Source organism: Manis javanica, chromosome 7 (assembly GCF_040802235.1).
Source record: "Manis javanica isolate MJ-LG chromosome 7, MJ_LKY, whole genome shotgun sequence".
NCBI lineage: Eukaryota > Metazoa > Chordata > Mammalia > Pholidota > Manidae > Manis > Manis javanica.
The window spans coordinates 4310113-4324589 of record NC_133162.1 but is presented as its reverse complement, the minus strand read 5'-3'; the positions used below and the strand labels follow the sequence as shown (position 1 = coordinate 4324589).

Genomic DNA, 14477 nt, shown 5'->3' with positions numbered 1-14477 from the left:
CTTTCCCAGGTTCCTGACCTATGTTTCTCTCCTATTCACTGAATCCTTTATCTTTTAAAGGGCTCATTTATATTGTTAATTTAAAGTATTTTTGGTGGGACCTTGGTGGGAGTGGAATTAATGGGCCAGGTGTGGGGACTCCCTGCACCCCACTTCGCCCTTCCAGGTGTGATGGATGGTTCAGGGTGGAGTACCATCCACCCTGAGCATCACCGACCTGGGGAAGCAGCACCGACCTCCTGCTTGTCTCCAAGCTGGGCTCTCTACCTTGTGCTAAAGAAGTAAGTTGGCCTTTCCTGCAAGTATGGAAGTGCAAGAGAACGTGGAATAGCCTTTCCCAGCTTCCCCAGTAAGCCCCCTCCCCACCTCAGGGTCAGCGTCCTGCCCCAGCCCCTTCTGCCCAGGAACACGGCACCAGAGGAAATTGAGGGTGTGGCAGTCATCAAGGGCCACGGGGCCCTGCCAGGACATGACACACCTCACTGATGGGACATTGTGTTGATGGAGTAGTGGCATGGAGACGCTTTGGAGTGCCCTGGAGACGGCCAAGTGGGTGCATCAATAAGACAGGCCAAAGAGAGGGGTGTCTGGTCAAACCCACAAGTGGTCTAGACATGGCCCTGGGGCCAGTTGCAGGCCCAGGACAGGCGAGGGTTGGATCACGGGGACGTTGGGCAGGGGCTCTCAGGCCTGAGAGACCCCTGAGCACCCCAGGGCTGAAAGACCCTGCTCTTACCCTATGTGAGGTGAGGGGCCGCAGGGGTGAGAGAGGCCTGGACACATCTCCCAGAGCCCCGTGCACCCCCCGACCTCTCCCTATCCTCCCAAGCTGAGACTGGCTGTGGACTTACCAGGTCTATAGTCTGCCCCTTGGGCTGGGAGCCCAGTCGTGGGTGTGGCTCTAGGGAGCTCTTGGGACTGAGAGCATGACCCCCAGTGTGCCCGAGGGGCTGGCCTATGGGAAGGCTCCATAGCTGGTTCTCTTTTCTGGAAAAATACCAACAGCTGATAATTTTAAGAAGTAATGTTTGGAAAGTGAAGTGTGACTTTTTAGAATAAAAAGACAGGAAGCTCTTAGAAACTGCAAGATTCTAAATCTAACCAGAAGGCTATTTTTTACCCTCTGCTTTCTATAGCTGTCCTCAAAGCGTAAATTGTCCCAAATTATTTTCAACCAGCTTTAGACACGTTCAGAGCTATTTCTACTTCAGGGTTGTCAGCCACTGAGCAGAAGGATCTCACAGAGAAGTCTGAGCAGCCTCCACGTTTGGTTTGACGGCCCAGATGGGCTGTGACTGTCCAGTCCATCCATTGCTAGCAGCAGGACAGTTATGACCCAGTGATATGACGCCCAGACAGCAGGTGTCTGAGGCCTCCAGCCGCCTTCTAGGTGAATGGGAGACAGCAGCCATGATGGGGCGTCTTTGCCCCAGATCCACACCACACACACACCCTCCTGGTTAGCTGTGGTCGGTGGGGGCTGGGAGAGCAGACAGTGGAGAAAGGATACAGAATTACCCCATAATGAATGTAACAAAGGCATACAAAGTGCCCACCATGTACCACGCTCTGCCCAGCGCAGCATACACAGGCCCTGGAGGCAGCTTGTCCTTGGGCCCAGGGCTGCAAGTGGACATCCTTAATATTTCTGCTCCTGGGAGAGGCCGGCGGCCACTTGTATACCAGCATGAGGCCCAGGGCCGGGGCCACAACACTTCTCAGGCCCATGAAGCCATCTAATTCCTTTTAAAATCACAAAAAATATACACCCCCTAAAATATATGATCTATTCTGGATTACATTCATTTTTACTGTAGTTACTAACACAGCTGTAAAACAAGACGTTTCATACATTTTTATGGAGGAAAGGGCCCATGAAGACAGAAGTGACAGACCCACAAATGTCACAGTGGGGCTCTGGTTGAACCCCCGCAATGCCTATACACACACCCCACAAACACACATACACATCACACCCTCCCACACACTACACACAACACATGCAACAGGACACACACAACACTAGTATACCACACTTACACTTGCTCACACTCATGCAGCTCTGCCTGGTCAGCCCCTGCACTCGAGGAAACCATGCAAGCACGTTTGTTCCCGAAAGGCAAAAACGCCAGGCAGGAATCTCCCAGGCAGGAGGCCCATCATGCCGCATCCATGTCTGTTTGCGTGCTGCCTGCCTTCCAGCTCCGGGGCAGACCTGAAGGATGGAGACAGGGCCTGGAGCCCTGAACCCCAGACCCTAATGTCCAGTTGTCCTGAGGACAGGTGGTCCTTCCCCTGGGAAGCCTGCTGGACGCCAGCTCTTCCATTCTGTGTGTCTCTAAGTGTGCCTACACCTGTCAATTCTGGCCCCCAGTTTCGGGTTCAGAGAATACGGTCATCGGGCTGTAGCACATGTCCCAGCACCTACTGCTTGTGTGTTTCCGTGTGAGGACCCAGCAGGTCGCACTCCCGGATGCTGAAATGCTTACCTCTGCTGCCACCCGACAGGTTTCACTGACACTGTCCTCAGTGCTGAGACACAGTGTTCCATGAGACATTCATTCGCAGCCTCCTGTCACCAAGGGTCTCGTGGGAATGTTTAGAAAGAACATCTCTTCTGTGCCCGTGATCACTGCGGAAGAGCTAGTGATGTCCTTTCTGGTGTTTAATACTACACCAGGAATGCAAGGCAAATGTGATTTCCTCATCCTAATATCATGGATTTGGGGTGTTTTTTTTCCCCACAGATGATCATTCCAGGGTGATTCTGAGCCAAGTGGATGGAACCCCCTGTTCAGACTACATTAATGCTTCGTACATAGATGTAAGTCTGCCCATTTCCTGTGCCCCAGCCCAGCGTGGTGTGCACTCCTGGACCACTCAGGGGTTGAGTATGAATTATGCATGACCAGTGGGCACTTTGTTCTCAAATGGCCACCACCTTCTGGGAAGTGTGGCCACAGCACAGAGGCCATGGAAGCACCCACGCCTTTTGAATTAACATCTGTGTCTGGGATTCATTCTCAAGAAAGAGATAAGCGTGAAAGATATTTGTGACTTCATTATTTATATTACAAAATGGAACAGGAAGGACCACTTAAATAACTTGTGGTAAAGCCACATGCACTGCGTTATTAAGAATCCACTTTAATTGAGCCTTAAAATTATATCATTTAATATAAATTATGAGATTATCATACAAGTATGATATGAAAGAATTTGTACATAATAACCAATTGAAAGTATGTAACTGTGTGTGTGTCTGGGAAGGTATTCCCAGGAAAAGAAAGACTAGAGGGAGTGTACAAAGAGCAGTTGCTATTTGTCAAGTTACTGGTGACTTTTCTTCTTACTTTTTTCTGGGTTTTCCAAATTTTTCACAATGAATACAAACAATAGCTAAAAGTCCTTTAACAAAGGTAATTCCCCAAAATTATAAGTCTGATTTTATTTTTCTAGGGTTACAAAGAGAAGAATAAGTTCATAGCAGCTCAAGGTAAGCTTTTCATTGTTATTTTCAGAACATGATTTTGGTAAAATGACCAAAATTTGCTTTCTTACCTTGTGCCAGCCATATGAGGGTTTACGCCTGATTACAGTCCACCTAACCTTTCCCTGAGCACACGGAATGCACAGATTCACGAACTCCACAGAGCCTTGCCGCTCGAGGTGGCGGCTCCATTGCCCAGGCGCGTCAGCATCTCCATGGAGCCGGCGGAAATGCTGGAGCTCACACCGCGCCCCAGATCTGCTTTGTCCAAATCTGCATTTCAGGATGTTTTCCCGGCTCATTCTGTACATAAGCTGAGAATCACTGAACTGTGAGATGATGAAGCTCATCCTACAAACAGAGCTGTGCAAGAGCAAATGCATGGGGCCCTCTGAGCACACGTTCCCCCTCTGTGGTCGGTCAGGATAGATAGATATGGAGCACGTGGGGACACCCATCAGATACTAGTGTAGGCGTAACAGACATGTTGGCAGTGCAGCCACATGTTGTCTATGTGTAGACAGACCGACAGACACACACACACACACACAGATCTATTTCCACATCTGCATGACTCAAACACCGGGTACCCAATGGGCCAGTGGTTACCATTGCAGCCTGATAACTTTGCATGAGACAACCTTGAATTTCTCTCAGCTGGATGACCCCCATATGGCCCCCAAGGGGGGTTGTTGGGTTTGGGGTGGGGTGGGCAGGGGATTGAGTGCCTTTTCACATCAAGGCCACAGCCACGAGGACGCTTTAGCCATGAAAGCCTTGGCCTTCCTTGCACGTGCTCCACTCTGTGTTCTTGAGTACGTTCGGCCCACAGGTCACCTATCACCCAGAGGTCATCATCTGCAGGAACCGGGTGGTGTTGTTAGGTAGCAGTGGGGCCAGAGCTAGGTTTGCCCAACTTCCTCCCTCTTAGGCAATAGGTCCCAGAATTCAATGTACCCGAAAATCACATGGGAGTTTATTAAAAATGTAGATTCCCTGAGAAACAAGGAGACAAACATACACATAGACCCAGAGAATATCGGGAATAGGCCCAGTTGTAAATGTCAAAAAACCTGACAAATATTAGCTGGTACAAAGAGAAGTGCCTTTTTCTCTCTTATAAGCAGACGTCCCTAGGAAGGTAGCCCGCAGCCAGGACAGCAGCTCAGGGGAGAGGGGTCTCTTGTCTTCCTGTTCCACCCTCCTTAGCATGTCATTGTCATCCTCATGGTCACAAAATGGTCGCTGTAGTTCCAGCCACTGTGTCTGTATTGAGGCAGGATGGAAACAAAGGACAGTGGACTTTATATTTGTTCTAGGGACACTTTGTCTTTTATTCAGATCCCCTCCTTGGGACTGTGGCCCACATCTCACTGGACAGCCCTGAGTCACCACTAGCTACGTGGGAGATGGGAGACGAGATGTGGACAAAGGGGAGGCGGTTAGCATGGGGGGTGAGTGAGTGAGCCTGCAGGCCCCGTCTTCATTTTTTCTCTCACCTGCATACACACATACGCGCTTCCACTCTGAGCCAGCGCCTCTGGAGTGGGCTCTGGTATTCTGAGGCTCTAACAAATGTGTGCGTGGCCACAGAGCACTTTGGCAGCAGCTTAGAGCGGCTCCCATCTGAATTCCCTTTATTGCCATGAATGTAATCACCCCACTGGGCCCAGTTATTCAGCAATGCAAGGGTTAGGCCAGGGTAACAGGACCTGGGTCTCTCTCTTGTCTGACTTTGGAATCATCTCCACATACAGGCCCTAAACAGGAAACGGTCAATGACTTCTGGAGAATGATATGGGAGCAGAAGTCTGCAACCATCGTCATGTTGACGAATCTGAAAGAAAGGAAAGAGGTAAGCCCGGCCGCCTGACTCACCAGTTCTCTCCTTTTGGCTGCTCTCGTTTCACTGGGGGTGTGTTTACCACTTCCTTTTCCTCTTTTACTCCTTTCTTATGATTGCAGAAGAAAAAAAACTCACCAATGGCTCAGGGCATTTTTATCTTGAAATAAATTCTCTCTGTTCCAAGAATCTCCATGTTCTAGACTATGATATAAAAATGATGCAAGGTTCTTTTTTTAGCAGACCAGTCAGCCTGGCAGCTCTAATTCCATGGTGGGAGCAATGGGTTTTAGAATTCAGAGTTTCAGGATGTTGGGTATATAACACGGAGGGAGCTCAGACTGTAGCGAAATGATTTCCTGCTGACTATCCAGAGGAGAGAAATGATTTGAAAAACAAGGTCTGTTGAAGGACTGTTGATCGTATATTTATCCCAATATACATAATTAGCTGTTTCTAATTCTGAAGGGGATATGCGTACAAGAACTTGACACCTCTATGTGGAAGAAATTTAAATGGATTCACTTCCCAAATGTGGCAAACGGACAGGCACTGGCCCAGCAGGCTTGTAGGCAAGCTGTGCTTTGTACCGTTTATGTTCCATTGTGAGGGGCAGGTGCCAATCAGAGAGCAAACAGAAAGTAACGGAGAGCAAAGGGACAGTGGTGGTCAGCGAGGGATAAGCAGCCAGACAGGGGGTAGCCGGTCGAGGCCTCATCCATGCCTGGCACTGGGAGAAGCCAGGGTGGGACATGCAGAGGCATTCACACACCTTGAGCCATTGATTTTTTTAGCTAAAGGGTCATGGACCCCTATAGAATAATCCAGAACACAGCATGATTGATGTCCATAGGGCTCAAAGGAGGAGTGCCCAGAGGTAGGAGTGGCCCCCCCCTTGAGCGTGGGTGTTCGTTTGGGGAAGTGACTCACTCTTCAGAATGAAAGAAGAATTGGGGGCTGAAAGGAGACTTGCTGGAGGAGGGGAGACTGTTGTAGCATGTTCTAGAATGTTCTAGCACTAGTGCCAGAGCAAAGGTGTTGGCAAGCAGGCTGTGAGGAAGGCCCAGATGGGCAGGGGAATCTGTCCTGCTAGTCCCTGCCCAGGGCTGCCATGTCCTGGCCCAGTGCTGGTCTCCACCCTCTGCCCCCACCCCATCGACTCTTGGGAAGCGTGGCTGACACTCAGGGAAGGGCTTGCCTTTGCGAGGGAGGGAGCAGGCCTGAGGACTCAGCTGGGTTGTGAGGTGGGGGCCCCCTCCCAGGCAGACTGAGAAGTGGGCCCCTCACTGCCACCACCACTAATTTGTTCCATGCCCATCAAAAAGCACAGAAAAAGCCTCCAGCCTCCGTTTCCGGTTGGGGAAGTTGGGGGTTGTTTTATTTTCCAGGGAGTTGGTACAAGGCTGCGGAGAACCACCCTTCTGACTGTATAAATCCTGCACTGTCACTGGGAAGAGTGACAGGAGGAGGCAGGGGATCCCCAGAAGGGGCAGTTAACCCTTCCTGTGCTGGAGGGTCTGCAGAGGTGCTGTGGCTGGACCCCAGATGAGGAGGCAGATCTGGGAGCCTCAGGTCCCCTGGGACCGGCCGCCCTCTGGACCAGGTTTCGGGGGTCCGTGTTTATAAACACGAAGTGCGGCTAGGCCAGCGCAGAAGCAGCGAGGCGAGGGAGCGCCCACTCTCCCCAACAGTCATTCTGTTGCTATGTTATTTGACATTTTCTCTCTGATCTTTCTCCGAAGCCTCCTACTGGATTTTTCCATTTCTGTGACTCAGAGCCGGCCTGCTTCTGTGCCTTGATCTTCACCATTTGAAATGAAATCATTTCTCAATAGAGTTCCCTTTTTCTTCGTTGCTTACCCCTCTGTTGCGGTCCCCCGGCTTCAGCATCCCGGCTGAAGGTTGTGAAATGGAGTTGCTCGGGCATCTCATGATCTGACGGGGAGGGAGTGGGGGGTGGCGTCCATTGGGTAGACAAGGAGGCCAAAGGCATAAAAACACCCAAACGCTGAGCACTGTGGGGCCTTAGAAACACCCCTTGGGTGTCTCAGTGACAGCCTTTCAAGGCGGGAGTCTTGAGGGCATCTGGAGGGTCGCCAGGAAGCCAAGACCCAAACCAGGACCACTGGGTGCCTGATTCTCCTCGGAGTGCTTCAGAGATGCCCAGGGCTGAACATAGGCAGGGGACGTTGTCCCGTGGTGTCATAGACAAATGCTGGCCTCTGGTAAGCACCAGGCTGTCTTTTGCTTTGTAAAATTATGAATCCTTATGACTTACCCATTAGCTGTGCCACTTGGGGGCAGTTTCCAGAATAAACTGTCTGGTGTTGGGAAGAAATGTTGACTACCAGAGGCCGTATGTGGTATGTTGAGTCTCCCACTTTTAGAGGGTCCAGGCATTCAGGTAGCCCATGTTCATGGAGGACTGGCTACGGGTTAAGTACTGGAGGTGCCCTGTCCCCGGCTCAGGGACCCCGTGTTTGGGCCATTTGTAGTTGGGAGAGAGGGAAGGTAAGGAAACGGCTTGTCTGTGGCCGCACGCCCACCCTCTGCAGATTCCCGCATCAGCCTTGCCCTCGCTGGAGAGAATGAGGAGCATTAAATAGGCCACAGGTTCATTGCTCTGCAACAGTGGAATGGCCTGATGCAAATTAAGTTCAACCTTAGTCAACTGTTTGACTCGAACTTGGTATGTGTGAGGCCTGTCGGTGGCGGGGACAGGGCGGTGAAGCGTGGCGTGCACCCACACCAGTGTTTCTATCCAATTGTTCCATGTAGGAGAAGTGCTATCAGTACTGGCCTGACCAGGGCTGCTGGACCTATGGAAACATCCGGGTGTGTGTGGAGGACTGCGTGGTCCTGGTGGACTACACCATCCGGAAGTTCTGCATACAGTCAGTAAGCATTTTAAGCTGTTGACTTTCTGGAAAGGCAGTCCTAAAGAAGATAACATTGAGTCAATAAACTCTTATAATATGAAAAGCTTTGACCCCCCGCATTGTGCTGGCTGAGTGGGGACTGCGTAGGAGGAGGAGCCAGGCAGGGACAGGGGGCAGGTGCTAATGGGCTGAGGACCTGAGGCTACAGAGGCGGGTGAGGGACAGGTGCACACCAGTCTTCAGACACTGCAGGACGCTCTTGGCTCCCAATGGCATGTTCTGGGTGGGAAAATCCAGTCATTTGGAGGGGCATGAGGGCTGGGGGTCCCCACTCAGTAGCACAATGTCATTTCACATACTGGAATGGTGAGATGGGATTTGTTTTTTTTAACAGTTCCAAAATTTAACAGCTTGATTACCTTTCACACTGTTCTCCTGCTAGTCCCACACCCCACCATCCCACAAAGGATTTAAGGCTGCCTTCATTAACGATGCTTGTATACAAGGCAGATGGAGCAGAGATTTAAGAGATACTGAAGAACCGTGGGAAAAACAGGTCATGTTATCAGGAAGCAAAGACACAGTGATTAGCATAAATAGATCACAGAATTGGAGTCTGAGGTTCTTAGTTCACACCCGCCCCCCACCCTCCTAAGACACCATGTAACCTCTTGTGGTCTGGAGCAGAGAACACACATACACACACACACACACACAACACACACACACACACACACACAGACACACAGACACACACACACACAGACACACACACACACACACAGACACACAGACACACACACACACACAGACACACACACACACACAGACACACACACAGACACACACACACACACACACACACACACACCCTAAGACACCATGTAACCTCTCGTGGTCTGGAGCAGAGAACCGAACTCATGGGCTCTGGGGAATGAAAGCTGAGACAGGCTTTGGGGAGGGCCTGGGGGGTCTCCTGTAGGTAGGCCAACCTCATCATCTTTTCTCCCAAATTAAGACACTTCGGGCATGAAAGGGATGCTGTTGGTAATTATGCAAGACCACAGGCATAAAGTGGGACCATTGAGGAAAACTGGGAGGCGGCCGCCTGCTTACCAATGGGTCTGTGGGCCTAGGGCCTCCTTTAGGGATGTGCTGGCTGCCCCAGGCCTGCTTGGCCTGGCCTTGGGGCGGTGCCCATTGGCTCTGCTCCATGGCCCTGCGTGCTTGGAGCAGCAGTGGGCCTGGGGTGCCCTGCCACTGTGATGAGCCCCTCCCTGCCCGCATACCCACAGTGGCCCCTTTCCCAGATGGTGGTGGAGCCCAAGCAAGTGTCATCATAAGTGATACGGGTGGAGGAGGGTGGGCCGGGTGGGCCGCCCTCCCCCTCACATGCACCCCTGCCTGCAGCAGCTCCCGGACGGCTGCAAAGCCCCGCGGCTCGTCTCCCAGCTGCATTTCACCAGCTGGCCTGACTTCGGAGTGCCTTTCACCCCCATCGGGATGCTGAAGTTCCTGAAAAAGGTGAAGACGTTCAACGCCACACACACCGGGCCCGTGGTGGTCCACTGCAGGTACATCTGGGGTGGGCACCCCCAGGCCTGCTCAGCCCGAGGGAAGATGACCAGTGGATGATACCAGGGTGTGCAGAGGGTGGGATGATGTGGAGGCACAGCCCACGGTCACCAGATGGCATCTGAGAGGATCCCTGAGACACTCCGTCCATCCCGTGATGGCAGAGCCCTGTCTTCAGTGGCGCCTGAGCAGCAGCCCCAATACCTGGGGCAGACAAAACCAAGAGGCCCAGGTTGATGGTGGCGGTGGGGCTCTGGGTGGGTTCACTTGACCTCCCCTCCACCACCCCCAGGGCCCCCAAGTCCTGGAGATGGAAACCATGCTTCTGTAGGGAGCCCCCCAAATCTTTACATGAGAGTGCACAGGGCTTGGAGAGGCTGGGGCGGTGCCCAGGGCACAGCAAATGGTGACCAGAGGCTGGAGGCTGGGTCTGCATCCCGGCTGTGCCCCCGACGGCCATATCACCTCTCAGCCGGGGTTTCTCCAATCTTGGAGGAGCCTGGGCCTCGTGTCTGGGGGTGGGCCTTGTGCGTCACTAAGAAGGGCAAACCTGTAAGGCGCCCCCGCTGAAGTCATTCCTCAGGTTGTGGGAAAGCGGGTTCCAGAAAGGCCCACCTTTGCCAGAGCGTGTGCGCCTCTGTCTCTGCACACCCTGGCTTCTGGCTGTGTTCACACTGAGCTTCTGTGTGCTCTGGGCTCTCAGAACTGCAGGACAGGGCACACATCACCCCCTTCTGCGGCTCATGTCCGAGCACCAGTGTGGGTCCAGGGGCAGGGACACACACCTGCAGAGCTGGGGACTTGCGGTCAGCGGGCTGCTTGTGCACAAAGACACGGAATGTTCTGTTGCCAGCCTCCCAGCCCGGTCCAGACACATCTCCTCAGGGGCTTCTGCTGTGTGCCTTCTTGCCAAGGCAGGGACGGGTGAGGGTCAAAGGGAGCCCCTGGCATCCCGGCTGGGGGTGAAATCCTGGGTCGGCCCCTCGGGAGCTGGGGGACAGTGGAGCGACTGCATTGAGTGAGGTGATGTCTGCTAGATGCCTGTCACCCGCCCAGCCAGCCCCTCCCGGCAGCTGCTGTGCAGATGGATACAGAGGACCAGCAGCCCCGTGGCTCCAGGCACAGGGTTTTGCTGGCAGCTCCCGTTCTTGTTCAGACTTCATGTAAGCCTGTCTCCATGGTGCCTCTGCTGAATGCCTGTGTGGCAGGGTCAGGGTATCTGTGTCACCACGTGCCATGCTAAATACTCAGAAGGAGCCTGTCTGTAACAGCTAGACTCAGTGTCCAATTAAGGTGACACCCTCACGAGCGGGCCCCTCCCTCCAGGGCGCAGGAGCGAGCCTGGCCTGAGTCCCTGCACAGGACTTCTGCGAACCCATCAGAGATTTGGGGTGCACAGTAGCCAAGGCGGCGGGATGCCGGTTGTCAGTGCATCGTCAGGGCAGAGCCCGATCTGCCCCCAGTTGGAGCAGCACCAGCAGGGGCCACATGTCAGCTCCAGTCGGCTTCACCAGTGCTTACAGCTGCCGCTCCCCCTGACTCGGGCTCCCTGCCACAGGCAGCTCTGGGCGGTTCTGCTTTGTCGCGATCCCTCCAGGTCTGTCAGACACCACGCTGAAGGATCGCTGCTTGCCCCCTCCTGCCCCAGGGCCCCAGGCAGGGGGTGCGTCTGCCGTTGACCTTATTTTGCACCCTTGGCCCCATCCATGCCGGGACTCCCAGCTCAGCGCACCCCCCACCCCCCAGCACAAATGCTTCTGCGGTCACACGGGCCTGCTGCTGAGCTCCTGGGTTGTCTTTCCTTCCTGTTCTATTTTGCCGCCGATTTTTAAAGCGTGGACAGAGGGTCGCTCCCCGAACAGCCTCCTGAGCTCTTCTGCTCTGGGTGTGTCCTTCCCCACCGGGCTGAGCCACCCCGAGAGATGCCCCGGCCCCTGTGGGCAGATGGCCGGTGCTGGGCGCTGCCTGGCAGCAGGTTATATGGCAACAGGAATTCCCACAGGAGTTCAGCCAGAAGCCACCCAGGCTGGGGAAGCAGTTCACACAGAAGGCAGCCGCCACCCCCATGGAGACTCAGGGGGGCGCTGCCTCCACCTCCTCGCCCCCCAGGCTCCTCACACAGGGCCTCCTCACGCTCAAGGGCCTGGGGCTTTGGCTTCGTGACTCCCACCCCCGGCACAAGCATCCTCAACTTTTGATTATTAATCACTTGAAAAGAATGACGCTCTCTGCCTCAGGATCCCTGTGAAAACCGCAGGGAGGGGCGTCTGTTCGCAGCTCCCGCCCCGCAGCAGCACCCAGAGGCCAGAGCCAGAAGGAAACCCGCCAGCCTTGGGCTCCTCCTGGGGGAACAACACGGTCCCTTCCCCTGCTGCCAAGTGGCCTCCTGACCCCCCGCACCCCTAGCCGGGCCCCGGGCCCCGTCAGCACCTGGCAGACCCTCACAGCCTTCCGGCCAGCTACTCTGTGGCACCCCCATACCTGCTGGGTGGGGGGTCTCTACCCGGTTCTGCACCCGGTGATTGTCTCTGACTTCGTAAAGAAGCAAGACTCCCCAAAGGGCCTCTCGTGCCTCCTCTGCTCTCCCCGACGGATGAAAGTGGGAGGCCCCCCGAGGGTGTCTTCACTGTCAGTCCCAGCGCCATTTCAAGCCTCATTGGATGGAGGGGTGCTGCCTGCTCACAGCATCGTTTCAAGCCTGTTTGTCGAAAAGATCACCTTCGCTTTCTAAAAGTTGATTCTGCAGGGTGTGGAGGGAGGAAGCCCAGGTCAGCCAACAGGCGACAGCCTCGAAGCTGCCCTGGCAGACCTAGCAGATGTTGCACAGACGAGTTTGAGCCATGAGGGACTTGCGCCATCAGTGGACGCCTGCTGAGGGCGTCTGTGTGCCTAGGAGTCCTGGGGGCTGGGGAAGCAATACACACGGGCCGCACGTCTGGTGAAGGTCTAGCCAGACAGCAGGTGTGGGGGACAGTGTGGGGGATGATGTCTGGCAGGCACCATGCAGAGCACATGGAGGGAAGGAACCCAAAGCCAGGAATGCAGTTAGGGCAGCTTCCAGGGGAGGTGACTGCTCCGCAGAGACCCGAGGGACCAGCTGGCTGCCTGCAGCCCAGGGTGAGGGCTGGGATGCCGGAGAGCGGGCTGGTGGCTCCAGGGCCAGCAGACCAGCCTGCAAAGCTTTCCTAACAAAGAATCTGAAAGAGCCATACTGAGCATGACTTTTTAAAAAAATCCAGTTACACCAGTGATAACAAGAAGACATTTGGTGAGAGAGGAGAGACTCCCTGTACAGCCACACACGGCGGCGACAGCGGCTCTTTGAGACTGGCCTCCAACAGGGTTTCTCTGGTTATTAGGGGAACAATTTGAGATCATTTTGAGTCTCACACAGGGGCTGTGTGAGACTGTGGCGCCCTCTGGTGGTCTCACCATAGATGCGCTGTTTATTAACCAAGGAAAGACGTTTAAGCGAGGTGTCAGTCACCCATTACTGGGGGCGTGTCCCTCTGTCCTGGTGCGCAGGTGTGCTCTGAGGGCCTGTCGTTTACTTCGGGGGGGCAGTGTGACTCACAACGGGGCACCTTTCTTTCCCCCTGAAGCGCGGGCGTTGGCCGGACAGGCACCTTCATAGTGATCGACGCCGTGATGGACATGATGCACGCAGAGCAGAAGGTGGACGTCTTTGAGTTTGTGTCAAGAATCCGCAGTCAGCGCCCTCAGATGGTTCAAACAGATGTGAGTAACGCCTTTCCCAGCCAGCCACTCTCCAGGTGTGAGCTTCACAAAGCAAGCCCACGGGCTGTTTCCCCCAGGACATACCCCCTGATGGCACGTGTGGGACACTGCCTGGTGGGGAGAGCATCCCCCATAATAATAAAGTCCCAGCTGCTTTGTTATCCTTACTCAAGACCATGAAGGTCATTATAAATGGCCTGTAATCTGACTTTTGTCCCCACACCTCCTTGCCTTGGCAAAGGGAGGTACAGAGAAGGGCCCCTGGGGAGCTGCGGAGCTCTGCGCAGCCAGAGGCTGCTGGGCGCGCTCGAGGGAGCCGGGCCTCGTCTGGGTCTCCCGCAGATGCAGTACACATTCATCTACCAAGCCTTACTGGAGTACTACCTCTATGGGGACACCGAGCTGGACGTGTCCTCTCTGGAGAAGCACCTGCAGACGCTGCACGGCACCAGCACCCCCTTCGACAAGATCGGGCTGGAGGAGGAGTTCAGGGTAAGCACCAGGCTGCCTCTGATGAAGATGGGCGGCCACTTAAAGAAAGCTACTTCCCCCTTGACTGGCCCAGAAAAAGCAGGGGAGTTGTCCTGTCTTGTCTTGAAAGGAAGAATACCGAGGGGGCTTTTGGGGTCCAGCAACAGCCTGTGCAGGGAAGTGCGTTTTACATGTATTTTGATTTCCCAAGAATCAGGAAAGGTCAGAGATGGAGATGCATCTGCCCTTAGCAGGCACGCCTGACAGCAGCACTGTTGTGAGGTTGAGGGCTCTGCTCAGGAGTGTCAGCATTTGAACTTGCCTGATGGTGCCCTCTTGCCTGCAGAAACTGACCAACGTCCGGATCATGAAGGAGAACATGCGGACGGGCAACTTGCCTGCGAACATGAAGAAGGCCAGGGTCATCCAGATCATCCCATGTAAGGCAGCCTGGCCCTCGGGGTTCAGACCTTCCGGGCAG

The 14477-nt window shown here is 54.2% G+C and overlaps 1 protein-coding gene across 6 annotated transcripts in view; it reads left to right on the top strand.

Moving 5' to 3' along the window:
• The window catches only part of PTPRE (protein tyrosine phosphatase receptor type E), a 142857-nt gene that overhangs the window by 113717 nt on the left and 14663 nt on the right, over positions 1–14477 (top strand). For 5 of the 6 annotated variants that reach the window (XM_073240124.1, XM_073240126.1, XM_073240127.1 and 2 more), the window contains 8 exons: positions 2748–2824; positions 3460–3496; positions 5248–5345; positions 8112–8231; positions 9623–9786; positions 13390–13525; positions 13868–14017; positions 14343–14436. In XM_073240124.1, coding sequence (XP_073096225.1) covers positions 2748–2824; positions 3460–3496; positions 5248–5345; positions 8112–8231; positions 9623–9786; positions 13390–13525; positions 13868–14017; positions 14343–14436 — 876 coding nt within the window. The remainder of the gene's footprint in view (positions 1–2747; positions 2825–3459; positions 3497–5247; positions 5346–8111; positions 8232–9622; positions 9787–13389; positions 13526–13867; positions 14018–14342; positions 14437–14477) is intronic. The other variant, XM_073240125.1, reaches the window with a different exon arrangement.